Below are 27,389 nucleotides of genomic sequence, written 5' to 3'. Positions count from 1 at the left end.
TAAGCCTGTTTAGTTAATTCCTCAGGATTGCTGCATTTTTAATGACTAAAATTTCTTTTTTTCCTTAGTACAACTTCAGCAGAAAAAATAAAAGCTGATAAAGATGTATCTGCTCCACTGAAAGAGTTGGGTCTGAGGGTCAGCAAGTTTTTGGTGAGTGAAGGTGCTATATGATTATTTTTTATCCCTGCACTTGGAATGCATTGTTATATTTAAGTAAGCTTCTTCATATTGAATAAAAGCAAACTTAAGTGCCTTTCCAAAGGATGTTAGAGGTACCTGTTGAGGCTGTAGGTCAAAATTTTCAAAAGTGATTAGTGACCTCGAGGTGTTCTGATTTTTCTGATTAACATCCCTTTCTGCTGGAAAGAGCCCTGCTCTTCAGAAGCAGTCACCCACTTTTGGTCTTTCTTGGGTTCTTTCAAGACATCTGAAACTGCTCAGCTAAAAACTGATGTCCCTTAAATCAGTTGCTGTGTTTGAAAATACCCACAAGGTACCTGCAACGTTCCTTCAAGCCAGAAGTTTAGAATTCAGCAGCTGGTGGCCGGACCTTTATTTTAAATGATTGTTATGCTCCTAAAGTTAAACTGGCTGCATCTAAGTGACATCAAAGCTCATGTATTTTGCTTTAAACAGAAGTGCTGACTAAAGCAAGCATCTGTCTGATGCAAAAATTTTCTTTTGGCATATTTTGGAAGTTACTTGTCTTGAAGAGAAGAGCTGCCTGAACATTTGGAGAGAATCTTCATCTTTAATGAATTCAGGTGCCTTTTATTCATTTCAGAGCTTTTTTTTTTTTTTTTTTTTCAGGGTCTGGATGAAGAGCAGTGTGTGCAATTGTTAGAGTGTTATCTTCAAGAGGATTACAGAGGAACAAGGGACTCCCTGAAGGTTCGTAGCTCACATTTATGTTCTGTTTGCTCCACATCTGCTCCTTGATACCAGTGGTTTGTGGATGCATATGGTCACGCGTGAGTCTTGAGTTCTGATTTGGAAGTGGCTTTGTAGCTTTTCTTATCTGAACCTAGAATGCTCAAGTGCCACTTTAAGGAAATGTAGTAGCAGATACCCAGGCCTAACTTTCTAGTACCTCTTCCTGCTTGAATCTCTCTGCAGCTCAGCTCCTCTTTCTATCATAGGAATAGTACAGATTGGTGAAGGAGAGTGAGCGAAAAAGAATAAATACATGGTTAAAAATGAATGGTTTAGCTTTGTGCTTTTAGAATCTGTCTTTCCAAAAGAAATGGAAAGAAAAATTGTTTACTTCAGCCTTGTTTATGAATAGGTATTTTGAACATGTATTTTTGTCAGTAGAAATTTCTGCAGTAGATATTTCTTTATTTTGTTGTGTTTTGCTTACAGACAGTTCTTCAGGATGAAAGGCAGAGTCAGGCTCTGATGCTTAAGGTTAGTCATTTTTATTTGTATTTTCTGTCGAAAAGATCTGTTGACAGAGAAGCAATTTTACTGCTATAGATCCAGAAAATCTTGGAATAATTGAAGTATCCTTTCATATAAGGAATAAATTTTAGGAGATGATTCCGAAATAGGGGGATGTTCTTAAAGATTTAAACAGTGTTAATAGTTGCTACAGAAAGAAAATTTTAGGCTTAATATCAGGGAATTTAGCTTGGCAGACACACTCTCCCTTGTTTTCCAAAGCTTGTAGGTTTATATTATATGTTACTGTCTGAAGTGACAACTCTGAAATGGAGACTGGTGATCATATCTGGCAGAGGATAGTAGGGATGAGGAATGAAAGATCATCTCTCTCTTTTTGCCTTACCTTTCCAAGTTTTCTCACTTGGCAGTGTAATTATAGACGTGTCCCAATGGGCATGTTTTATTGAATTCTGTCAAGTTAATTAAGTTATCTGAAAAAAACCCCCAACTTAAAATCTACTTAGTTGAAACTCCATCCGTAGTAATGTTTGAGCACCGTATATTTTTGTGATGAAGGCCTTGGGAAAGTGCATGGGAGTTGGACGCAATACCAAACTGCTATTGATGACACTATATATTCACAGCTTGCTGACTATTACTATGAGGAGAGGATCTGTGTTCTGCGCTGTGTCCTCCATCTACTCACTTACTTTCAGGATGAGAGGCACCCTTACACAGTGAGTACAGGAACCTTTTCCTGGCTGTGATGACATTGAAATAGGCTGAATATGTAACGTGTAGTAATTGTCTACTTGTGATTGCAAAAAGCACGTGTGTGTGCATGTGAGAAGTTCATTTATTTATTTGTTTATTTAAGGCACAATACTTCCAGTGTGTTGAAAAGTTGGACAAGGAACTAGTTCCTAATTACCGGAAACAGTTTGAAGCACTGTACAAAGCAGAAGCTCCTACATGGGAAACGCATGGAAATCTCATGGTATTTTGTTTTTTGCTATTATTTATCAAACTTATAAAGTCTTTATATGTAGTATATTGGAAAATGTGTATTTGCAGATGCCATTAAAAAGGCTGTTTCTCCTGGTCTGAGAAACCCAATCCTTGTTTCTTCTCTAGTAGACCACACTTTTGCTAAGAAACAGGGAGTTGCATGGAACGTATTGTTCCTTCCAATAAATGCATTGATAACCCTAGGCTGACAGGTAGTTGTTCATAATCTCTCTGCATCAGCACCCTCTGTATTTATAGTGGCTTTCCCTGCCATTCATACAAACTGCTGGCTACACAAACTGTTCAAGTGCTTCAACGCTTCTCAGTTTCTAACTGCTTTGACTGACCTGTGAGCTTCCACATACGATGGTTAAACTTTTCCTTGTGCAGACAGAACGTCAGGTTTCCCGCTGGTTTGTGCAGTGCCTCCGTGAACAGTCCATGCTCCTGGAAGTCATCTTCCTCTACTATGCATACTTCGAAATGGCACCCGATGAGCTGCTGGCATTTGCAAAGATGTTCAAAGAACAGGGATTTGGCACTAGACAAACCAACAGACATTTGGTGGATGAGAGCATGGATCACCTGGTGGATCGTATTGGGTAAGTATCGTGTATATTTGTGAAGTGAGTACAGAGAAAAGCAGTTGTTTTCCTCAGGAAAAAAGCATTTCTAGTTCTTCCTGCTGCCTCTTAAAATCACTGCTATTTCAAGCTCAGCTTATTGTTATGAAGGCAGAATAGCTTTTCTGGTCACGCTGGAGGTTTGTGGCAAGATGAAGGTGTGATTGCAAGTAGAGAGGTACCCAGATATACTGGTTTTAGTATATAATCTCACCCCTGATAAGAATGGCAATGAGAACACAATACCACTCCTTCTTAGATGGTCTAGTGGAGAAGTGACACTGCATTTACAGTCCTGTGCTGGTAGTCCTTCTGCTGCCTGCCTGGAGCTGTGCACACTCTGGCCTGTATCGTTATCTGTGCTGCCTCAGCTCAGGCTACTGTGGGTCTGCTTATAAAAATGGCAGGAATGTCTTAATTTTGCTGCATGGGATGTATCTTGAGCTGCAGCCAGGGGGAATGAAAATCCTCACAGGTGGCAGAGAGTTACAAAGGTGGAAAAGCTATCTTCAGATTTCAGTGACCTTTTTTTTTGGTCTGTTCAACCAGCAATGGTAGTTCTGAAGATTGTGATCTGTCATATACTAGTATTTCAATACAAAATTTGGATTGCCTGCTGTTAATATAATTTTTTTATTGCTTCAAAGAACGGCTGAATGAAAGCAAACTAAAGGTTATTTTTTGACCAGTTATAACTTTAAAAAAAAACCCAACTGAATTCTTAGATAAAGTTTTTGACCTACTTATTTTTTTCCTGCCCGTAGCTACTTTAGTGCTCTTATTCTGGTGGAAGGCATGGAAATTGACTCCCTCCACGAGCGTGCTTTGGATGACAGGACAGAGGAGCACAAGTTGGCCAATAACGAGCGCATCCACCAGGTAAAGCACTGCCAGAGTGACCCCTTGTCAGGCCTAACAATACAGAACTTACTGTGATTATCCAGGCAGTGCTGTTTAAAGATTATGCCTGTAAGTTTCTGTTCCTTGGGTTTGTTGACTGAGTGTGGGAACTAGCATCCATGTAATATTCTGGGGTAAATGTGAATGAAATGAATCTCTCTCCCCCTTATATTTCCTTGGTGTTCCTGGGACTTTAGAGAAAGAAAGTTGTGTGCAAAGGAATGAGCATTGTGAAGTTTCCAGAAGGGAATGAAACAAAAGATTGGTAGTGTCAGTGCTTTTAGGACAGAGAACGTCTGAGGTTGGACCAACTATAAGTCTGTAAACCATGCAGAAAAACAAACTGAGGCTGCAAATGTATAATTTGGTCGGCTGCATGTTTGCAGTAATTATCTGCAAGGGAAAGATGACTGGTAGCAAAAAGACACAATCAGATATATGCTTGCTGAATATGAACTTTTGGAAGTTCTCGGTTATTTTGCTTTTGTCTTGTCCTTGCACAGGAGATGGACAATCAGCTGCTGCAGTTAGGGGATGTCTCACATCATGCTCTGGTGCTTTTGGCCTGGGCTCTGCTCCGTCACACTGTAAACCCAGAGGAGTCAACAAACGTTATCAGGAGAATGGGCAGCACGGCTATCCAGCTGAATGTTTTCCAGTATCTGACAAAGCTGCTGAGATCGCTGAGCAGTGGGGGGAAGAATGTGAGTTTCTTGTAATTGTATATGTAAATTCTTGAAGGTTTTTAACTGCTACTGATGTAAAGGTATGATGGGAAGCAGATGATTTTAAACCAGCGTCCTTTCAAACTAAATCTGGTTTTAGGCAGAGTATGCAGTAAAGTGTGTTTTGTCATCTTGGCTTCCTTCAGTGAAGATCAAGTTGAAATGAAAGAGATTTTCATGCCCAAAGAATAAAAAAAAGCTTTTGTAAGTTGAGAAACTGCATCTCTTTTGATCAGAACAGGTTGCATTTGCTGTTTTGCCTCCATAAGTGTACTTGCCATTGTGGATCTTGAGTATTAGATGATTTAACTCTGCACTATTCTCTGTATATGTTTTCATTAGACAATGCCATGTAAGAGAATAAGCTACTTCGTAGGCAGAAACCAGTGAAAGCAAATCCTTTTGATTTCTATGAACAGTTAGTGCTTCTTTTTTTGATGTTTGGAGGGCTTTTCTCATGATAATGGTAGTGGCAAGATTGCTTATTTCAGTGAAATGTTTCATGTTAATGTTGAGCTTAACTAATGAGTGCTTCCTGTTTTGCTGCCCCTCTGCTGACTGCAGCAAGGCTGTATGAAGAAGGCAGTTACTTGGTCTGTAAAGCAGACTGAGTACAGATACACTGTGTTCTGTAATGGCCTTGCGTATCCTTTCTTTCCAGTGTACTGCCAGCACAGCCTGTATGTGTATTTATGGACTTCTCTCCTTTGTCCTGACATCACTGGAATTACATACATTGGGCAATCAGCAGGTGAGCATCCAAGATTCATTGTGTCTGTTACCTAATTTAAAATAACCTGTGCTGGTGCTAATTACTTTTTGTTAAATTTTAATCCTGCATTCGAGACTGCAAACTTTATGTGACTTAGATCTAAAAGAGTGATTTGCTGTTTTGTCTTACTGCGTTTACACAATGCAACCTTAGTAAACACCTCTGCAAGACTGATTATTAATGAAAGAGCATATCTGGCATTTGAATTCCTATGGATTTGAAACTTAATTGTTCACGTGTCATTTCCAAAGCAACAGAAATAATACGTGCTCCATTTCTAAGTTTGAGAAGGTGTGTTGTGGGTTTGGCTGTGGTGGGTGTGTGTTTCTGTTCTGACTAGAGGAAATAGTTACATCTTGACTGGTAAACATGGAAACTTAAAAGTCCAAAGATGTGGCAGGACTTGGTTGGGATGAAATCCCCCTGTGTAAAGTAACTTCTTCATCCTCTCTTCCTTTGAAGGATATAATTGATGCTGCATGTGAAGTTCTGGCAGCTTCCAGCATTCCTCAGCTCTTCTGGAAGACGGTGTGTTGGCAACTCCTTTGACCCACCTTGCTTATAACTGAAACCTGGTAGAAGATCCCCTTGTAGGAAGGGAACAGACTGATTGTATTTAGTTAGTTCTAGGCCATGGGCATGAGGAGCTAGTGTTCGTGTGTATCTGTCTTTGATTTACTTTTTGCCCTTTCCTGCCTTTTAGGTACAGCCTTGGCTTTACTCTTGAAGGATACTGGAGCAAGTTTTAATATAGGTGATAGTTTAAACCAGGGCTGGGGTTGCAAGGATTGAACTAACTGCTGGCAAAAGCATCATGCTTATTTTTTTGTTGTCACAGAATTAGGATGATATGTAACGCATTATAGTCTTACTTCCTGCCTTATACTTGCACACTGCCTCATGCTTTAGTCTGTACAAGGACTGGAGTGATAACTTCTGTGCATGATTAATGTTAAATGTACAACTTAAAAAAGGAACTGCATCCTTGTGCTATACTGAGACCATTTTACCGTTTTCTTTTAGTAATAAGACATTTGTTTTCTGTTTCCACCAACAGGAACCTACTGCAGGTCTGGGTATTATCCTGGACAGTGTGTGTGGAATGTTCCCCCATCTTCTTACTCCTCTCCTCCAGCTGCTCCAAGCCCTTGTGTCTGATAAGTCTACAGCAAAAAAGGTACAGGATCACTCTTGGTGTTTAAGACATGATTCATTTCAAATCAAGTATAACATGCAGTGTGATACTGCTGTGTGGCTCTTTGTTTCCATTATATGTGCTTATCTCAGCTGCAATGTTAGATAACAGACATTAAGCTCTTGTCAAAACCAGTGTACAAGGTCTCGTTTTTACTCTTGTGCTGTTGCAGGATATTGTTTTCTAGTTTTTAGAAAACTTGTAAACTCTAATGGCTGAAGATTAAGGTACCGCCTAGTCTTTCATGTTGTGTTTTACTTGTAAGAAGTTTCTGTTTTGTTAGATGAGACTTGTCTGGACATGTGGACTGTCTAACAATGTTTTGGTAGGACTGACATGTTAGAAGAATATTGTACACGTCAAGAAATCTTGCCTATTCCTGAAAACGACCTGGTTTGATTAATTTTTAAGAAGACCTGGCTCTTTGGCTGTGTTGTTCAAGCTGTCTCTGTATGCAGGTATACAGTTTCCTGGATAAAATGTCCTTCTATATTGAACTGTACAAGCATAAACCTCCTGATGTGATCTCTCATGAAGATGGCACACTTTGGCGAAGACAGGCTCCAAAGCTCCTCTATCCTCTTGGTAAGAAAACAGCACTTAACCTTTTCATATTGAAATGCTTTGGGGAATTTAGTTCTTTATCTGGCTTCTAACTCGTGGGTAAATTTGTGACTTTTTTTCACTTGCTTCTTCAATCTTTAGGACTAGGTCAAACAAATCTGCGGATACCTCAGGGAACAGTGGGCCAAGTGATGCTGGATGATCGGGCTTATTTGGTACGATGGGAATATTCCTACAGCAGCTGGACACTGTTTACCTGTGAGATTGAGATGCTGCTCCATGTCGTATCGACAGCAGGTGAGATAGGCTGGGAGTATGAAAGAGAATAAGTAATTGTTAATTGGTATCTGTTTGAGGTTATTAGTAGGATTGAACAGCTTGGAATACTTTTGAAAGAGCATGGAATACTTTCCCAGAAACATCATTTTTTAAATTACTATTATAATACTGTAAAATTCACTGCTAAAAGCTAAGAGCATGTATTGAGATGAGATAAATTTTAGATAAGGGAGAAGTCAAGATAGATAAATTTTTTTTGATATGGAGAATGATCATGGGGATGTGTGGTAAGATTAACATACGTTGTTCCAGATTTGATCACTGCTTAAGTATGACTTTGCATTCTAGTGTTTGTTTTCTTTACCCAGATGTGATTCAGCATTGCCAGAGGGTCAAGCCCATAATTGATCTGGTTCATAAAGTCATCAGCACTGATGTATCGATAGCAGATTGCCTTCTGCCAATCACGTCGCGAATCTACATGCTCCTGCAGAGGTAAATCACTGACTGGCCTGAAGTCACTAACAGCAGAGGTACCTGAGAAGAGATAATGAGCTGAAAGAATGGCTAATTACTCATTTCGCCAAGAGCTTTGCAGAAGCACGTCTCAGTGCTTAAACTCCCCAAGACTGGTATTCAGTTCTCAAGACTGTTCTGGCTATATGCTGTTGAATGCTTTGATGCAGCAGAACATCCCCTCTTCCACTTAATTCCTGAATATTGTGCAGTTTTATCCATTTACAGGCATTTTTATTGGTAACTGTATTTACGTGAAAGGGGAGTAATACATATCATTAGAGCTGTAGCTTCCAGGTGTTAAAACAGTTGTACTTATTAACTCTCCTCTCAGTGTTAACTGCCTGGGAATTGATGTTCTGCTGCATAATTATTGTTTGCTATGACAGTCTGCTGTCTTGCCAGCGTTGCCTCTTGCAGTAAATTGATCTGACTCAGGTGTGAGGGGGAGGTGGCAAGTCTAGACTGAAAGTGCAGGCTCCGGTGTCTGTATTTACCTGCTTAGATTTTATACTTGTGTATTTCAGTGAGAGAGAAGCCTCTTTGATTAAACAAACAGTATATAGGCTAGACCACAGGTGTCTGCATTTTATGCCTACTATTTATCTTTTGTAGGCTAACAACTGTAATCTCTCCCCCTGTGGATGTTATTGCTTCTTGTGTCAACTGTTTGACAGTACTGGCTGCTCGGATGCCAGCCAAGGTGAGGAAATGACCTTCTGGGTTTGAGAACTAGTGGACAGGTATATGTGAATGAGAGGAAATATCTGTACTCTTTCTCTTGCAGGTTTGGACTGACCTTCACCATACAGGGTTCTTACCATTTGTTGCCAATCCAGTGTCCAGTATGAATCACATGATTAGGTATTCATGATCCCTTCCCTCCTTGTTTTTGGTTTTGGGTTTTTTTGGCCTCACCTATTCATAACATGTCATAAGAACTTTTTCCCAGTATGAAATCTATGTATTTGACGTCTCTCATTCATGTCAGAATCCTGCTCTAATAAACCCTCTTGCTAATTTCACAGTGCAGAGGGAATGAATGCTGGGGGCTATGGAAACCTCCTGATGAGCATAGAGCAGCCTCAGGGCGAGTACAGTGTTACCATCTCCTTCCTGAACCTGGTAACAACTCTTGTCCGGGTGAGTGCTTCTGGAATGGTCTGCATGTGAATCAGCTGTTACAATAGGAAAGTGAAATACAGCGGTGTCTGAGATCCATCTCCTGTGCAGCAGGTCTCTATGAGTAATCATTGGTTGACACTGTGCTACTGCTTGGGCTTTCTCTGTAGTCTTAAAAAAAAAAAAAAAAAGTTTTGATTCATCTGCTCTGCAAAGGAATAGAAGTCACTCCATGAAATCTGTATCCCTGTGCTTGATAGTTTTCTTGCACTTTAAAGACATATGTCATATCTTCCTGAAAACAGTTTCTTGTCCTTTTAACCAGAAGGGGGACAATAGCATTTCTGTTTCTCCTAGGGACAACTTGGTAGCACCCAGAGCCAAGGCCTTGTGCCCTGCATTGTGTTTGTCCTGAAGGAGATGTTACCAAATTACCACAAATGGCGTTATAACTCTCATGGAGTGAGAGAAAAAATCGGTAAGGATGTTGAAGGGGGAAGAAGAAGGAGGAGGGAGGGGATAAAAGGGATCACTTGTCTTCTCAGACAGTGTGTGTGAATTTTTCTACCTTTTTTATCATACCTTTACTAGCAGTCATTTGGCATTTGCTTTGTACGTCTACCAGTATTGCTAGATGGTGTGATTTTTTTGAAAATAGTAGGAACTAGGCAACAGATCTTCCCAAAAACTGAGTAGTCCATTTCATTTCTGTTTTAGGATGCCTAATTCTGCAGTTGATCCATGCTATACTGAATTTATGCCCTGAAATGGATCCTCGCAGTAGGTAAGACACGTGATGGATTTCAGATCTGTGCTAGCCTGGCTTACAGTGCAGGAGTTACTATGATTTTGTTTCAGTTTTTGAATGCAGATGATGAGGAGTGAACTGGCATAGTTGTGTAGTGCTGGTTTCAGCTCTTTTCTGTGTTACTGAGTACAGGAAGGGTAAAAAAGATGAGGGACAGAGCAAACCATATTGGTTTCTAGAATACCTGGTGAAGAAAGGGAAAACAGTAAATAGATTTCCTGGGACAGACTGCCATCCATTTTCTTATTTGGTGTATTCACTCTGAAGAAAGCAGAAGGGAGAATAAAGTAGGGTCAGTGGGGGTGTGGAAGTTAAGAGGTTACTTTGTGGTAGTTTTCTAAGTGCTACGTGGCAAAATACTGCAAGTGCTCCTAGTGATGAAGTCCTGTGTGGTTTGTGTCTCACAGCAATGCCCCCAGCCTGCAGTCCCTGTGCATCTTCAGCCTGGCCAACACCGAGGCAGGGCAAGCTGTCATTAACATCATGGGAATTGGTGTGGACACTATTGATATGGTAATGGCCTCCCAGCTTAGTAGGTGAGTGGTGTGGGGAAAGAAGCAGATGATATTTGAAATGTAGCTTTGACTTGATTGCATTTAATGGGGGATCAGCGTAGCGGCTGGCCGTGGCAGCCTGCCTTGTACGCTCTGGAGGAACAAGCCTTGTTTGTTCCAGGTCTGTACGTAGTCTTTGCTGTGCACTCCATTTCATGCAGTTGTTTTAGTTTTCTCTTTCTAAATGACATTTGGAGTATGCTGGTGGGTGTAAATGTGCTCAATTGTTTAATGTTTGCTAGCAGTTACATTTTTTTATAAAGAATTTACTTGAACTCAATTTTGTAAGATTGAATGACTGAATTAGAAGCAAGAGGATTAGAGCCAAGGTTAGAAGTTCTGTGTCTTCAGGTAATACCAGAGTTCAAGTCAAGCTATGCCCATGAATAAATTGTAATAAAGCTTGAGCTGTAATTTTGGAAGTGCTAGGGTTGATCAGTTTATTCAGGATGGTTCTGAAGGCAGCTTGAAGTACTCTGGAAGTACTGAAGATACTTTCAGTGTTGAGTACTTTAACTTCCTTGCGTGGCTTTCTGAAAGCTTGAATCTTTTGCTTTAGCTGTGGTTGAATCTCTCTCCATCCTCTGTTCTCTTCTCCTGGCCAATTTATTTGACACATAGCCAGCCAAACTTGCTAGCATGTTGTTTCTGATAAAGTCTGTCATTTTCTTCTTTCAAAACAAGTCTGGAAGGGAATCCAGACTTGTTGAGGAGAAAGTGAGACCTATTTGAGAAGTCTTTTTGGCTTTAATGTCTCTCCAGAATGTTTATCTGATAAAGGAAAATCCTAGGGAAAAAAACCAGACTTGGAGACAGTTTTATCTTCATCCAGTTTTGGTTCACTATAATTTTCTGTGAGATTGATTCTGTAAATGTTTCTCCCTCTGTCTTAATACATTTTAAATCTCTGTATCCCAAAGAGGGGAAAAAAGTGACAGTAGGCTGTTGGGCTCTTTTTCTTTTGTTTGATGCTGAAAACTCAGGGCTAGGTAGACAGTATTTTCTTGTGGATATGTGAGGGTTTGTATTTCAGCAGATTGTATGTGGTGACATGACAGTCTGAGTATAAATGCCTTATAACTCCCAATTGACAGAGTATAGAATTTCCTCTTTGAATGTTGCACAAATAATAAATGTCGGTTGTCAACAAACATCATTACTTACTTTGGTTTCTTTTTGGAAACACAGTGATGAGTCACAAGGCCAAGGTCAACTGCTGATCCAAACAGTGAAGCTGGCATTCTCGGTTACCAATAATGTCATCCGGTTGAAGCCCCCCTCTAGTGTAGTATCTCCATTAGAACAGGCACTTACTCAGCACGGTATGTATTTCTCCATGGGGGGAGCCTGGGTAGCTCTGCTTTTGTTATTGGCAAATAGTCAGTGTGTGTCTCATTACAAACAGTAGTTAAGATTTCAAGGTTCCAAGAAGTGGTTTCTAGTGATGGGAGAAGGTCTATTCTCCCTCTTCTAAGACATTCTTCACCTCTGTGACAGCTTCTAAAGTATTAAGCAAACATGGCTTGTTGTTTGCTGCTTTGTAATAAATTAGGTGTAATTACAGAATGTAGTAAATCAGCTGCCGTTAGTACTTCTGGATGGGCCAATGTCTTATTCTTTTGGGAGAGTGACCTAATTCTCACCTTCTGTTGTGGAAATGATTATTTGGGAAATAGTTATATCTTATTGTGGTTTCTTCTCTGATTTTAATTGTGTTCTCTCCAGGTGCTCATGGAAACAACCTTATTGCGGTCTTGGCCAAATATATCTACCACAAGCATGACCCTGCACTTCCACGCCTGGCCATCCAGTTACTCAAACGACTGGCTACGGTAAGATGAGACTCCTTTGCCTCTCCCCTTGTGACTGATTCCACCACTAAAAGTCTTTAAAGACAATTTCTTCAGGCTTTTTTGTATCAGGGAGCTTAATGCAAGTCTGGTGAAGGCAGTGTGGACTGAAAGCCGTAAGGTAGAGCACATTAAAAATCACATAAAGGGTCCTTTAGTTTTTTTAGTGTCATCTTCTGCTGTTTCAGAAGTCGCTTAGGATCTCACTGAGCGGCTTCACACGAGTGGGGTGTTTTCTGCAAAGTGTTTGCACCTCCAGTTGACCTCTTTCTGCTTTTTTCAGCAACTTTCCCAAGTCACGCTCGTAAATACAATTCCTACACCTTCTTAACTTAAACTTTAAAATCTTACTGAGAGAAGTGGAACCTGTTTAAGTTTTTATTGTGAGCTTTCAACTTTGCCTTTTAGATTTACTCTTTTTAGCTACTGAATTCCTGAGAATGTATTTGCAGTTTTATTAAAGCATATAAATCCAGCTCTGAGTTTCTTTATTTGAAGAAACATTATTCCAAAACTGATTTTCTTTGTCCTTTTCAGTTTTGTCATAACCCTTGAGAAACAGGTGAGGGATAGAGCAGAATTGCCAAAGAGGAAAATTTCGATCATTTTGCAGGTTTCTTCCTGCTTAACGACAGCAACTTACTTTTGAGTTCCCTCACATACATTCATAGATTCAGTATCAGATATTTTGGAGTTTCCATTTAAAAGGCAAATCAACTTTTATATAGACAAGAAGCGTTCTGTAGTTTGGTTATTTTTCTTCTGATGTTTCTTTCCTTTTGCAGGTTGCTCCCATGTCTGTTTATGCCTGCCTTGGCAGTGATGCTGCTGCCATCCGTGATGCCTTCCTCACCCGCCTGCAGAGCAAGATCGAGGACATGCGTATTAAGGTCATGATACTGGAGTTCCTCACAGTTGCGGTGGAGACACAACCTGGGCTCATTGAGCTGTTCCTGAACTTGGAAGTGAAGGATGGCAGTGATGGGTCGAAGGTAGAATAGCAGATACATGCCCAAACACTAGTCTTTTATTGTAGCATTCATAGCAGTCTTATGGCACTAGTCTCTAAAATTGATAGTTCTTACATGGAATCTGATGTGCTTAATGTAAAGATAAATGCAGCTTGTGCTTGCAGTGAATAGATGTGCTGCTATCCTGTTCCACTTTTCCCTATAACCAAAGAGAAGCTTTCCCCAGTATTTTGAGGCAGATAGTGAGTTAACTAAGAACATCTACTGGGTCAGACCAGAGATTCCTGTGGCCTCTTCTCTTGACTCTGATGGTGGCCTCATCAGAGAGAGAGTTGAGATTGTTGAAATTAAGTGAGAGAGTTGAAGATTGATATACAATAGCTACTATCGGTTTTCCAGAATACCCACTCTGGTGCTTTGCAGTTCAAGGTCTTCTTGGGTTGGGACCTTTTGAAGGCACTTGGTCTCATTAAGTCTTAGCTTAGCTCATTTTTTATTCCCCTAAAAATATTTTTTTCCTCTCCTATGTTATGACTGCATTCCTTGTAGTCATATACAAAATATATGACAGCATCATGTACTCAATAATTATTTCTCTTTGTATTGTTCAAGTTGAATCAAGCACATTCTGCTTTAATAGGTGCCTACATAGTGGTTCTGTGGCAACGTAACCTCTCTCGTATCCTTTTTTGCTTTAGGAATTCAGCTTAGGGGAGTGGAGTTGCCTCCAAGTAGTCTTAGAGCTGATAGACTCCAAACAACAGGACAGGTACTGGTGCCCTCCCCTCTTGCACCGGGCTGCCATTGCCTTCCTGCATGCTCTGTGGCAGGACCGTCGGGATAGCGCCATGCTAGTTCTGAGGACAAAGTGAGTTGTTGTTTTTCTACAATGCATTTTCTTTCCTGTTTTTCCAAAACACTTTTTCTTTGATTCATCAAGACTTTTTGGGGGACATTTGCATCTTAGTCATTGTGTGCTCTGGTAAGGGTACACAGTGTGTGGGCTTTGAACTTGAGTCTCTCAGAAAAGAAGATGAGAAGCCCCTGTGGATATTCAGAGGCAAATATATTTCTTAAAGATATACAAAGCTTGTATTTACCAAAACATATTTTCTATAAAGTTTGGAACAGTCAGAATGCTGCTAGGCATGTGATGTGAGGGAGTTAACTGATACTACTTCTGTATGTATCTTTTAGGCCAAAGTTTTGGGAAAACTTAACCAATCCCCTCTTTGGGACCCTTCCTCCACCTTCAGAATCATCAGAGGTGAGTTACATCCAAACAAAATGAAGGTAGTTATGTACTTCTCAGACAAGGTTTCTAAGTTATGTATGTGGCTCTTCCCTCTGCTTGCAGTTTTCTAAAAAGAATTATGGTCAAGTGGTTTAAGCACAGGCAGGAGATGAAGTGAATGTTTTCAGGCTTTGCAGAGACTCTACAGCCATAAAGTCTTTTGAAATTCTCTGCTTTTTATTCACGTATGAAACAAAGATAGATGTTACCTAGCATCTGTGGTAACACTCTTTGAAAGGCATGCTGTCTGTAGTGTATCTGTGCTGTACGTCATGTGCTGTTTGGCAGAAAAAACTTTTTTTTTGAGGCATAGCTCAGGCTGACTATTCTCACAGAGGAATCTATGAGGTTTTTGTTATTATTCCTTTCTGTGGGAGTTTTCCCCTTCATTATGAAAGTCCTGTGCTCTCACTGAGTGCCCCTTTGGACACAGCATTCTTTCCTTATTATCACCAGTCTGTGGTCAAACAACATAACTATTGCTGTTCTGGGAGAAACAAGTCTCCTGCAAAACTGGATTATCAGCCACTGCAAGTGGATGGGTAGGGATAAATCAGAATTCTACTTACCCTGCGGAGCTAGGTGCTCAGATTTTGCCTTTTTTTTTTTTTTTTTCCTTTATAGCTCAGCGTCTTGGATACTTGTGCCTTAATCATGAAAATCATCTGTTTGGAGATCTACTATGTTGTCAAGTGAGTCTTTGCTAGTCTCTCCTTCATCCCTGTGCTTTTTAATTATGTGTTAAATCTTGATAGACTATGCAGGCTTTGAGGGACAAAGTACATGTAATCCTGTGAAAATGTGGGAGGAACAGTGATTTATAAACAAATTACAAACATGCATTTGAGATTCTTGTAATCACCAATTGCAGAAAGAGGTGTTACAGTCTCTCTGCAGCCTGTAGGTGAAAACATCAGTATTTTCCTTGTATCCTGGAATGAGAATATACAGTATTTATTAAAGCTAATTGTAAACTAAGCTAAGTACACCTACTGTAGTGGTTGCTGAATAACATTAGTAGTTTTCTCCCACTCATTTTATTTTCCCAAATGTAACTGTCCTTTAATATGGTGAAAAGTCAGGATTAACTGAAATCTCTGCTTAAAAGAAAAATCATAGATTTTCTTCAGGGATCATGTTTTTCCTTCACATTTGATGCAAAAAGTGGGATTCCCTGCACAGGTCTAATATGTGGAATAACCTTCACTTGCAAGCTGTGTCCTTGGCTTTCCTACCTGAATCTCAGAAGAAATATATTTTCTGACCAAAGAATAAATGAAGATAACTTCTCCTCTTGATTTGGTCAGGGGCTCACTGGATCAGTCCCTGAAAGACACGCTGAAGAATTTCTCCTCCAAAAAGCGCTTTGCCTATTGGTCAGAATATGTGAAGTTACTGGCATACCACGTGGCAGAGACAGAGGGTAGCAGCTGTGCCTCCATGACAGAATATCAAATGCTCATCTCAGCCTGGCGGATGCTGCTGATAATCTCTACTAGCCATGTAAGAGCTACCTCTCATCTTTTATGATAATCTGAAATTAACATTTTGAATAATACAGTATCAACCTCTTAGGGCCAGCTAAACTTTAATGAAGAATTCACTGGTTCTTCTTTCAATTTTAATATATATATGCTCACAACACAATTTGGCATGAGCATGGTACAAGAGGTTGGAGTAGGTGGTGTTTTGCTGTTTGACCAAAATGAGCATACTGTCTGTCTGAGCAGAGGAGAGAGGTAGTAAATAATTTTTACAGCGATTCTAAGTAATTCTGTAATCCTGAAGAGATTTTGCTGAGTCAAGTGAGTCAGGGATGCACCATTAGGGAAGTTAGTCATTGCTGTCTTCTTGTCAACTATTAATGTAATACTTCAGTGATTTCTGTAAAACTGCATCATTCAGCAGCTGTGAAATTTGGCAAATTCTTAAAGCAACAAATTAAAACAGTAGACTGATGTTAGACTGCTAAGAAGGTACATCTTTTGTTGTGCTTGATTGATCTCTGTATTTGTGGTTCTTAGGCAGATATAATGCATCTGACTGATCCTGCAGTTCATCAGCAGTTGTTTCTGGATGTGCTAAATGGGACCAAGGTTTTGGTAGGTGGTGCTTCCTGTCAGTTCTTTTAATTTCCCAATTGCTCATCATCTTTGTACTGTGGGAGTTCTGTTTCTGCAGCTGCTTGCCATCATAGTTTTTTTTTAGATCCTGTGAAATTGCACTGAAACAAAGTCTCTCTTCCTAAATTGATGAGCTTCTTACAAATCTGGATTTTTGTGTGTGTCATTCTTGTCATCACTGAGTGACCCTGAGCGGGTTCCCTCGATGCTGGTAGCTGCTGAGGAACAAACCTGGTCATTTGGTGGCAGTCCTTGGGCTGAGAATTTCTTAAATATTCTTCCATGTCACTATTGCAACTGTAACTTGCAGTATTTCTTCTTAGCTCCTAGTTCCCATGTCAGTGTCCTGTCTGCAGCTGGGGTCTATGCTATGTACCCTTCTTCTGATCCTGCTCAAACAGTGGAAGAGGTAGGTATTTCGTTTGGATAACTACGAGTCACTGCTAAATATAAAAACTTGGGAGATTATGTTTAAGTGTTTTGCTCTAATGAGATTCCCTTAGTGATTTGGGGAGGAAACTGAAACTTTATCATAGCATTCTCTTTTGGGATGGCAAATGTCTGTTGGCTGTTGCTGAAATCTCTTGTAGCAATGCAAGAGATGTTTGGTTTCCTGCTTGCTGGTGAAAAGTGTATCAAAAAAGCTTTTGTGATAGTCAGTCCTGCATTCTCACTGTACCGTGGAATGTCTTTAGTGAGATCCATGTGGTGACTTAAACTTTACTTGGAAGAAATGCTTTTATTTGTGCGGGTCGTAAGTTATATGTTCCTCACAGCTCAGTCAAGCCAATATATTTATTGAGGGATCTTGTCTAATCTGAAGAGCTCTCCCTTTTTGTTGTCAGCGAGTTGGGTTCAGTGGATAAAATCATAAACTCCTTGACGCAGATTCTGGAGGGAGTACTACAGGCAGATCAGCAGATGATGGAGAAAACCAAAGCCAAAGTGTTCTCAGCTCTTATCACTGTTCTGCAAATGAAGGAGATGAAAGGTGAGGTGGTGCATGTACAAGCGTCAAGAGCAGGGCTGCCATGGCTGAATACACCCTAATGCTCTAGTGTTCCCAAGATAAAAATGCATATGGTGTTAGTAGTAGTACAGGATGCTGGATATAGTCACCAACCTCTGGGACTTCTTCACCTTTTTCTTGTTTTAGCTAGTTTTGAAAAGAGGTGAGGTTTGTTGTTCACAGTATGTGTATGTCTTCCCTTCTTTTCTCCTTCCCCAACAATAACCTCTGTCTTTGATTGACTTGATAGACACAAGATAGGGTTCCCATCTTTTTTTGAAAATAGCCCAGCAGGTGTGGGAGGGATCCCTAGTAATGCCATTTCACGTAGAGCTTAGCTTCTGACATGACTTTTTAGTTAGGATAAAAAAAAAGACCCAAGCACAAGGAAGTCTTCTGGGGGTACATTTTGTTACAAAACAGAAGAACTAGACCAGTCCTTACTCCTGTCACTTGTGGGGCATCTTACATTGCAGTAGCATGCAAAGACCCTCAGTGGAATCTGGCAGTATTTCTCTGTACAGCACATACAGAGGCAGCTGTGGTGTTGTGAAGTGTATCAGCTTATCTTTCTGTCTATTCCTCGTCCCACTGCTTGGGCTCTGCAAGCCCATATATTTTGGAAAATAAATAGAAAGTGAAACGTTGGGTTGTTTTTAAAGGTTTTTCTTCACTGTTGAATTTGAGTTTCCAGTCACGCTGGTAAAAGGTGGTGCAATTTATTATAATGGTTTTTGATAAGAATGTAGTGTTTATATGGACTCACAGAACACAGACTCACCCATTTTGCATGGGCCAGTACCAGCAGTCTGGAGAAATGGGTAGGAAATACTGTAGTGGACAGTTATGGAATAATCTGTTCATAGTAGTGCTTGATTTGTGCTTTGAGAGGTTGTGAGTTTATACAACTTGGTAAAACTACATGTTTTTGTTATTCAGATGACCATCTAATCCCTTATTATATTTTTCTAGACTTAATCATTTACCTTAGTCACAGTTTCTCACATTCTGTTTTGTAGGTTTTGAGCTGAAAATAGAGTAAATATTAACTCCAAGAAATGTGGCCCTGTGATGTTATCAGTTCAACTGGAAACCTAAGTACAAGGATTGTTGTTAACTGTTGTCTGTTCTGTGTGTATCGCAGTGAATGAGATCCCACAGTACTCCCAGCTGGTGCTGAGTGTGTGTGAAACACTCCAAGATGAGGTCATTGCGCTCTTTGATCAGACTCGACACAGCCTGACCTTGGGAGATGCTACAGATGACAAGGACAGCATGGAAACAGATGATGCCTCCCGAGTTAAACACAAAGACCAGCGAGATGGGGTAAAAGACCTGTTCATCTGCTTTGCAGCCATGTTTCTTCTCTCAAGACAAAAGTTCCATGTATGTTTGGAACAACTTTCCCTTGCAGCCTGCTGCCTTCAAAGGAAATGTCAACAGTTTCTGTTTCCAAATTACTCCATGTCTCTTTGGCACACATCAGTCAGAAACTGGTTGTTGCTGTCTCTCAGATCTGTCCTAAAAAATGTTGTCAGGATTGCTAATACAGCCAGCGAGCATGCGGAGTGTAATGTGAGGGATACCTGATGCCTTCATTTATGATTCTGAGAATGATTGAACTTTAGTAAATGTTCTAAAGGTTTTCTTAGTACCCATGTCAAGCCTATACCTCGTTCTCCTTTCCTTGTCACTGCAGGTGTGTGTTCTGGGTCTGCATCTGGCTAAAGAGCTCTGTGAAGTTGATGAAGATGGAGACTACTGGCTGCAGATTACTAGGAAAGTCCCCGTGCTTCCTACTATCTTTACTGCTCTGGAGATCAGCCTGAGAGTTAAACAAAACCTTCACTTCACAGAGGCCTCATTACATTTACTGCTGACCTTAGCAAGGACTCAACAGGTGAGACATGCAGAGAAATGAGAGCATATAGCTATACATTTTTAATAGGAACAGTATATCTCATTATTCTGTCTGCGATGCAGCTGAACAATGATCTGTAGATAAAGGGGTTTTTTTAGAGGCTGGCGAGCAGTAGGTCCTGTATGTACTCCGCTTAGTTTGCCCTGTTCTTCTTGATAATGGGATGTCTCGGATGGAAAAGCTGAGCCAGCCAAGAGTAGATGTGTAATTCAGAGTGGGCACTTTTACTGAATGTGTTCTTCTGCAATGCAAATTATCCCCCCTCTAGTTAAAACAGCATTAAGTGTTGGAACCTGCTTTCTCATTAGTTGCAATAAAGTGTCATTTATCTATTAAAAATTCAACTTGTGTGAGGCTTTAGGTGAAAGCAAGGTCATTCCCAAGCCAGCCCTTTTCGAAGATTATCTATGCACCAAACTAGGTGATATCAAAATGAAATTCATAGTGCAGTTATGCAGGTTAGATGTTACTGGAAGAACAGCGTTGCTTTTCTTGATACTGAATTTTTAGCAACATGGAAGTGTGTGTAGATGAAAGTTCTCTAAAAGGGTGGTGACAGTGCAGAGGACAGAAATATAATGCAAAATAAGTCTCTTTAGTCTCAGAGAGCAGACGCACATGCAGATTTTAACAGCAGTTGGCTCTGTGCCTCGCAGGGAGCAGCAGCAGTGGCCGGAGCTGGTGTCACGCAGAGTGTCTGCCTGCCCCTCCTCAGCGTGTACCAGCTCAGCACTAACGGAGCCATTCAGGTGGGTGCTCCCTCTTCTGCTGTGGGAGGGTGCCCGGAGACCTTGCCCTGCCCTGCCCTGACTTGCAGGCTGTGGTGGGAGCAGCCACCCCTACAGACTGGTGGCTTCCAGAATGGTGTGGAGGGTTTGTGGCGTGTGCCACGCTGGGCAGCAGTGGCAATAAGTCATTTATTTTTGTATCTGATTTCTTCAGACATCTGCTTCCTCTCGAAAGTCTCTGGATGTCCCCTCTTGGCCTGGGGTCTATCGTCTCTCCATGTCGTTGATGGAACGCCTTCTTAAAACACTTAGATACAACTTCCTGACAGAAGCACTGGACTTTGTGGGGGTCCATCAAGAGAGGATTCTTCAGGTGTGTCACATACTTCCTTTGTGATGGTTTGCTTGGCTTCTGTGTTGCGGGAGCAGTGGAAACACGTCAAAGTGCAGAAGCTTTGACAAGAGGCTCCTGCCTCAGAAAGATTCACAGTGGAAATAATTCAAGAGTGGCAGAAGGAGGACAGAATACACAAGCCATGTGGTCAGGCAGGGATGATTGTTACGACACTTATTAGAGCTGGGCAGTCACCATCTGTTCTTCCTGTTCACTCCTGGGGTTATAACTTTGCTACAGGTGTTTAATGTGCTTATTCAACACAGTAGCAAAAGTGAGAGTTTGACAGGAACTTTGTGGCTGGCTGTTCCGGAAAGGAAAGTATGAGAGCTGTTCTTGGGGGTGGCTTCAGCTCAGCCTTGCTCAGGTAATGAAAATGCTGTGGTCAGGGTTCAGTCACCACTGGGGTCAGCAAGCTCTCAAGTCCTGCAGTACTGAAATACCTGTACTGGCTGGATTGTGTCAGTGCAGACGTGCTGAAGGGTCCTGTTTGTACGTAGGTGCTGAATTACCTGTTGAGGAGCCTGTTCCCCAGACAAACTGCTGCCTGCTCGTGTGGCAGCACGGTTCACAAAATGCAGTGACCTCTGACTAGGAATATAAAGTGCTCTGGGTCTGATCCATGTGCTGTGTGGCTGCGTTTGTGAATGGACTTTCTGTCGCTAAGGGCAGGTCCTCTGCATCTTCAACTTTTTCTTCTAGAGAAGGGAATGGGCTTTTTATGATTTAACTGTCCTTGTGCTGATTTACTTCCCTTTGCTTTCCAGTGTCTGAATGCAGTACGGACAGTACAGAGCTTGGCCTGTCTAGAAGAGGCTGATCACACTGTTGGCTTCATTCTTCAGCTCTCAAATTTCACAAAGGAGTGGCATTTCCACCTGCCACAGCTTATGAGGGACATACAGGTAGGAATCAGGATATTGCTGTAGATAATACATTGACTTGGGCCACAGGGATTTGGATGTGTTAAGAGAAAATGGCACTATATTACCTTTCTATTACTGCTCTTTTAATAGAAACTGCTGTTGAGGTCATTTAAATGTCTGTTTGGTCAGTACCTTGTCTGAATTGAGTGATGAAAGATAACTATTGGGAACAGAGAGATGATACTTTGGAGTTCAGTTTGGGGAATTCAACGTCTTAGTTCTCACTGCCAGGTGACTCCAAGAAAGTACTGAGAAATCAAGAGACTGCACTGATCCTTTACGATCACAGTTCTAACTGAATTTTCTCGCTTCCACCGATGGCAGTGAATAGATGGGTTTTGAGTTTTTAAGAGATTTCTCCCTCGCCTTATTTATTTCAGGTGAACCTGTGTTACCTGTGTCAGGCCTGTACCTCCCTCCTGCACAGCCGCAAAATGCTCCAGCACTACCTGCAGGTGAGGAGGATGGGGACTGCACGCCGAGCTGCCAGTTAGGAGTGTTGCATGCCCGTGCTCTCTGCTAAAAGGCAAATACTATTCAATCTCCAGGCTCCTGGATATTGAATTGATTGTCAGTAATCCTAGTGGTGATTAGTGACAATCGTCGATAGTTAGGATTTGCATTTCTCCACAGCAAAAAAAAATGTTTAAAGAGTAGTCTGGACTCTTAAAAACTCTAGGCTGTGTAGAGCCAGTCCTAGAGAAACAGCAGCCTGTGTTTGAACGGTGCTGTTGTGATTTTATAGCTGCTTATGCTGCAGCAAGAAGGCTGCATCACTGTAGTACTCTGTAGTGCCATTAATTAAGCCACTTTTGACCTGGTGTCCTTGATCTGATTTAATTTGTTTGAGAGAGTGCTCTTGTTCTTGGGGAATCCTTAGATTCATGAAGTGGAGACGATGCATTGCCACTGATGTGTTACTTCAGCATGGCTAAGGCTTGGTGTGTTGATTAGAGATTCTTCTTACGGAATGTGGAATCTAAACAGCCTCTGCAGCTGCCTCCCTGCAATGCAGTGCCTCCCCCGATGCACACTAAGTGTAGATTCTCATGCTTCTAGCAGGTGACAGACTTTGGGTGCCTTATTTCCTTGTTCCTTTTGTTCATAGCATAATTTTTTTTTTCCCCTCAAAATACCCATCTCAGTGCAAAATGATCATATCCATATTCAAGACTTTTTTTTTTTTTTTTCCTTTCTCCACAGACAAAAAATGGTGATTCCCTTCCATCAAGCGTGACTCCACGAGTGCAGCGTAATCCCCAAGCCTCCTCCAAACATCCCAGTCCTGAGTCAGAGGCAGCAGAGCAGAAAGCACTGCTTACGGTGCAGTACAGCCTCTTGAAAATCCTCAGCAAATCTCTTGCTGCACTGCGCCATTTCACCCCTGATGTCTGCCAGATCCTTCTTGATCAGGTAGAGAAAGAGGAGGGATGCTGCTCCTTGAAGGGGTGCTTTCCAGCATTTCAGGTGATGTTCTGGGTCTGTGTAGGGGGGCACAGTCTGTCCTGCTTGAGATGATGACCCTGCCATGCCTTTGCCTGCTGTCCTGCTGCACAAGGCAGGAAGGCAGGACACAAGGAGCTCCCCTTAGGCACTTATCGCTGTGGGAGGAAGGCTTGGCTGAGCTGTTGTGTGATCTGCACAGCACTGTACCTATAACCTTCCTGGAGCAGACTAATAACCCAGCTAGGGTTGTGAACTACCTGAAAAGAGGTTGCAGAGAGGTGGGGATGAGTCTCTTGAACCAAGAAACAAACACCAGGACAAGAGGGAATGGCCTCAAGCTGCCCAGGGCAGGGTCAGGCTGGCTCTGAGGAAGGATTTCTGTGCAGAAGGGGCTGTTGGGCGTTGGAATGGGCTGCCCAGGGCAGGGGGGGAGTCCCCATCCCTGGGGGGGTTGAAGAGTCGGGTTGACCCAGCGCTGAGGGATCTGGGGGAGTTGGGAACAGTCAGGGTGAGGTTCAAGGTTGGACTGGAGGAGCTTCAAGGGCTTTTCCAGCTGAGATGATTCGGTGATTCTGTGCTCTGGATGCCACTCTTCAGAAGAGACATCCTCTTTTACCCTCCTGTGTTGGTGTGACGTAGTGGCTGGTCTCCAAGTGCAGAAAAGGAGGGTTTAACCCTTGTTTCTGGCAGTGCTGCTAACTTTTGGGTAGTTAACTTCCTTTTCCTGTGCCTCATATGCCTGGGTGTTTGAAAACAATCTGGAAACAGTTATTGCTTCAGTTTGCCACTTGGTGGCAAGCTGTACGGCTTGGGAGCTGGAGAAGGTTCCTTCATGTGAGGAACCTCATGTGGTCTGAGTGTGCAGTGCTGTACAGAACGCTCTCCACTGCTCCATCTGTGTACCTGAGATTTGGGAAATGATCTCATGCTTCTAGTTCTCCATGCAAAAAGTGTGATACAGGGACTAGGCATCCCTGTTACTATGACAACGGCATACTCATGGCCTCAGAGATCACTCACTCCTCTTTCCGTTTCTCCACAGTCGCTGGACCTTGCCGAGTACAACGTGCTCTTTGTTTTGAGTTTCACCACACCAGCCTTTGATTCAGACGTCGCACCTTCCTTTGGGACCCTCCTTGCCACAGTCAACGTGGCCCTTAACATGTTGGGAGAGGTACTAGCCACTTCTCTGTTTGAGAGAGCACAGCAGTTGCAGTGATCTCAGAGCACTCATTCAACTGATATTTTGAAGAGTAGGAGTATTTCCTTGTTTGTATCTCCTGTCTCTAATGCCTGTCTTTTCCCCTCTCAGCTGGATAAGAGGAAGGAACCTTTCCCTCAGGCTGCAGGGCTGAATATGCAAGAGGGAACCAAAACCCTCAAGTAAGTTTGTAGCTTTTTGATTTAGTCCTGGCCAAGGAGCAGAACCAAATGCTCCTCAGATCAGAACTGAGGTTTGCAGGCATTCATGTAGCTTCAGAACTGCTCCCGCTGAATCCAGGGAGTTCAGATAGTCCATCAGTTCTCCAAAGCAAGCAGGGATTTTTGGGGGGGAGGGTGTATGAAACCATCCCATCCTAAGATGCAGTGTAGAGAGTTGTTTGACACTTATTTATCAGTACATTTAAATCAGACTCCCCTAATGGCCAACAGGAATGTCTGCTGTGCAGACCATAGCTTTTGAGTATTGCTGCTTGAGCAGAAAGAGAACTGTCACAGCGTTTCCTCTTATGTACCGTGTGTGTGACATCTCTCTAAGAGTATCTGACCTTGAAACTAGAGTGTGCTGACCTTTTTGGCTCCTGCTGATGTGTGTTTCTTTGCACAGGTCTCTGCTCATGTTTACAATGGAGAACTGTTTCTACCTGCTCATCTCCCAGGCCGTTCGGTACTTGAGAGACCCAGCTGTGCACCCCCGTGATAAGCAGCGGATGAAACAGGAGCTCAGCTCTGAGCTGGTAAGCAGCTTGTACCATCCTTTCTCGCTGTAAATGTGTCTTGTGGGAGAAGGTCATTTGCCTTTGGCTGCCCATAGAGCCCATTCCCCAGCATGAATCAACAGCCGTGGGCTGCAGGTACTGGCGCCTGTTCCTCTGCCACCAGCGCCTTGTGTGGGGAGGGAGAGGGGCACGTGTTTGAAAGAAGCTCACCCGTTACCTGCCCCCCATTGCAGAGTACACTGCTCTCCAGCCTGTCTCGTTACTTCCGCCGTGGTGGCCCCTCTTCACCTGCCAGCGGGGTTCTTCCCTCTCCTCAAGGAAAGTCGGCCTCCAAGCTGGGTCCCGAGGGGCAGGAGCCTTTGTTTCAGCTCGTGCAGGCCTTTGTCCGGCACGTGCAGAGATAGATCCTGTCCTGCCCCTGCCTCCCTCTTCACGACGTGCACCAGAACGACTCACGTCCACCGCAGAAGGCATCACCTTTGGCAGAGCTTGCAACAAGGACTGGGAAAGGGAGGGAGGCCTGGGGTGGGCAGTGGTGTGAACCCACCTGTCAGAGCAGCAGCGAGATCCCGTTGAACTCGTGCAACCCAGTAGCAGAGTGAATGTAAGGAAGGGTGAGAGCGGCTCCTCAGCGACCAGCCCGCGGGGACAGCCCACCCGCTCCATCTGCCAGAGCATCCTGGCTGGGTACAAGCGCTCAACAGTCAAAACCTTTATTTTTATAGCTTGTACCTCAGCTGGGGAAGCTGTGGCTGGATGGAGAGAGGAGACAAACTTTCCACTGGGCATTAACTCTGCTCTTAACACAAGGTGCAATCTGCCTCTCCCTCGCAGTCAGAGTCCATTTAAGGCACAACCAAGGGATCAGCCAGCAATTCAGAGACCATCTTTCTACTGCTATTTTTGTACTGAATGGTTCCAGGCAAGATGGTGTATGTGTGCTCATGCCTTCCCTTCACCCTGCAGTCTGTGTGTTGTGTGTGTTTCTGAAGAGCAAGGCCTCACTCAAGGTTTTTAAGTCAAAGTTCCATTGCTCCAGTCTTGCAGTTTTTTGTAACTGTGCCCTATTTATACTGATATTAAAACCTTTATAGACAGCAGCTGGATTCGTGGTTTTGTATTGGATGTAGCAGCCTGCAGCACCGATTCTGCATCTGCTGAAGCCCCAGCTGGCAGTGGTGGGAGCTGTGGCTTGGGAGTGACAATCTAGATACCGTTTGAGGCGATGATCATCAAAGCCAATTCCCTTGGCTTTCCCACACCCACTCCCTTTCTTACTCTCACGTTGGGGAACTCGTAGGAGGTTTTAAACGAGCATCACTATAAAATACTCCTCAGGAATGACTCTTCTGCACACGATGGTGTGGCCCACGTGCATGGATTACTCTCTGCACAGGTCCAAGCTGCTGCTCTGCCTGTTGCACCAGCAGGGGAGGGTGTGGGTTGAAGCTGGAAGACAGACGGTGTCTACAGTGAAGCTGCATCGTGCTGTTGTAGCTCTCAAGTAGATGAACAAACTTTAAGGCTCTAAGGCTCAATGTGTGATGGAGACAGTAAGAGAAGGTCAATCATTATTGCTTAAAATAAAGCCTGAAATCTAGACAGACACTTCTGAGGTAAGAAATCAAATTTCAATGTAGCTGTGAGCTGGTAACCTGCCAAATCTTTCCTAGAGACACTTGATTGCTGTACTAATCAGAACCTTTTTAATCTCGCTGGTTTTAAGAGACCAGAGTGAGAAAATTAGATTATCTTGCTTTGAGGGTTTGGTTTTGTTTTTTTTCCTTGTAAGCTCAGGTGCTGGTGATGTTCTAGCACACTTGTTTGATCTAGTTTTAATTGCCCTGGAGGCTTGGGAGAGATCTGAACTGGCTGGAGCAAAGTGGTCTTAAAGTAGAAGGCAGAGGGGCTTTGATTACCTTCCAAAACCAGCTGAGCTGCTCTGACAGAAGGGAGGTGGTGTGACAGTCCTAAGCCCGGTCTGTAACCATTAACGCTTTCTGCCACAGGGGAGCTGTGAACAGAGAGATTTGAAGGTGAAGAACCGTGCAGAGAAGACAGCAAATTGGTGCCAGGTAGCTACGGGGAGCAGGAGTAAAGCCAGAGTGCAGCACATCTGAGCAAGTTCAGCAGTGCTTAGGGCTGTTAGCTGATAGCTCTGGTAGGTATCTTTCCCTTTGTTACAGCTTTAGAAGTTAACACGTGGTGCTAATTGCTTTATTAGTGTTCAACAAGAATGGATAGAATGAGAATTGAGGGAGAAATGATATATTCTTTTAGATATTTACTTAAGCACTAGAGTGAGAGTTTATGGTGCTAGGCCGGAGTCCTTGGT

The 27,389-nt window shown here is 42.5% G+C and overlaps 1 protein-coding gene across 2 annotated transcripts in view; it reads left to right on the top strand.

Moving 5' to 3' along the window:
• Nucleotides 1-26,147, top strand: part of NUP188 (nucleoporin 188) — a 29,295-nt gene extending 3,148 nt beyond the window's left edge. Inside the window, exons 4-44 of one of the 2 annotated variants that reach the window (XM_074923927.1) lie at nt 69-153; nt 814-894; nt 1,366-1,410; nt 2,031-2,123; nt 2,264-2,383; nt 2,785-2,996; nt 3,782-3,896; nt 4,421-4,621; nt 5,304-5,393; nt 5,877-5,942; nt 6,472-6,591; nt 7,068-7,194; nt 7,315-7,470; nt 7,821-7,947; nt 8,584-8,671; nt 8,756-8,832; nt 8,997-9,111; nt 9,448-9,568; nt 9,808-9,874; nt 10,306-10,434; nt 11,641-11,774; nt 12,178-12,284; nt 13,088-13,294; nt 13,972-14,141; nt 14,471-14,540; nt 15,192-15,259; nt 15,875-16,070; nt 16,592-16,669; nt 17,014-17,099; nt 17,536-17,681; nt 18,844-19,025; nt 19,399-19,599; nt 20,277-20,369; nt 20,563-20,721; nt 21,510-21,647; nt 22,049-22,123; nt 22,872-23,081; nt 24,157-24,288; nt 24,427-24,497; nt 24,943-25,072; nt 25,288-26,147. In XM_074923927.1, coding sequence (XP_074780028.1) covers nt 69-153; nt 814-894; nt 1,366-1,410; nt 2,031-2,123; nt 2,264-2,383; nt 2,785-2,996; nt 3,782-3,896; nt 4,421-4,621; nt 5,304-5,393; nt 5,877-5,942; nt 6,472-6,591; nt 7,068-7,194; nt 7,315-7,470; nt 7,821-7,947; nt 8,584-8,671; nt 8,756-8,832; nt 8,997-9,111; nt 9,448-9,568; nt 9,808-9,874; nt 10,306-10,434; nt 11,641-11,774; nt 12,178-12,284; nt 13,088-13,294; nt 13,972-14,141; nt 14,471-14,540; nt 15,192-15,259; nt 15,875-16,070; nt 16,592-16,669; nt 17,014-17,099; nt 17,536-17,681; nt 18,844-19,025; nt 19,399-19,599; nt 20,277-20,369; nt 20,563-20,721; nt 21,510-21,647; nt 22,049-22,123; nt 22,872-23,081; nt 24,157-24,288; nt 24,427-24,497; nt 24,943-25,072; nt 25,288-25,458 — 5,059 coding nt within the window. In that variant the 3' untranslated portion in view covers nt 25,459-26,147. Of the gene's footprint in view, nt 1-68; nt 154-813; nt 895-1,365; nt 1,411-2,030; nt 2,124-2,263; nt 2,384-2,784; nt 2,997-3,781; nt 3,897-4,420; nt 4,622-5,303; nt 5,394-5,876; nt 5,943-6,471; nt 6,592-7,067; nt 7,195-7,314; nt 7,471-7,820; nt 7,948-8,583; nt 8,672-8,755; nt 8,833-8,996; nt 9,112-9,447; nt 9,569-9,807; nt 9,875-10,305; nt 10,435-11,640; nt 11,775-12,177; nt 12,285-13,087; nt 13,295-13,971; nt 14,142-14,470; nt 14,541-15,191; nt 15,260-15,874; nt 16,071-16,591; nt 16,670-17,013; nt 17,100-17,535; nt 17,682-18,843; nt 19,026-19,398; nt 19,600-20,276; nt 20,370-20,562; nt 20,722-21,509; nt 21,648-22,048; nt 22,124-22,548; nt 22,731-22,871; nt 23,082-24,156; nt 24,289-24,426; nt 24,498-24,942; nt 25,073-25,287 lie in introns of those variants that run through there. The other variant, XR_012634931.1, reaches the window with a different exon arrangement.
• Nucleotides 26,148-27,389: the final 1,242 nt, after the last annotated feature.

The sequence above is a fragment of the Athene noctua genome, chromosome 20 (assembly GCF_965140245.1).
Source record: "Athene noctua chromosome 20, bAthNoc1.hap1.1, whole genome shotgun sequence".
Lineage (NCBI taxonomy): Eukaryota > Metazoa > Chordata > Aves > Strigiformes > Strigidae > Athene > Athene noctua.
This window is presented reverse-complemented; position numbering and strand designations above follow the sequence as displayed.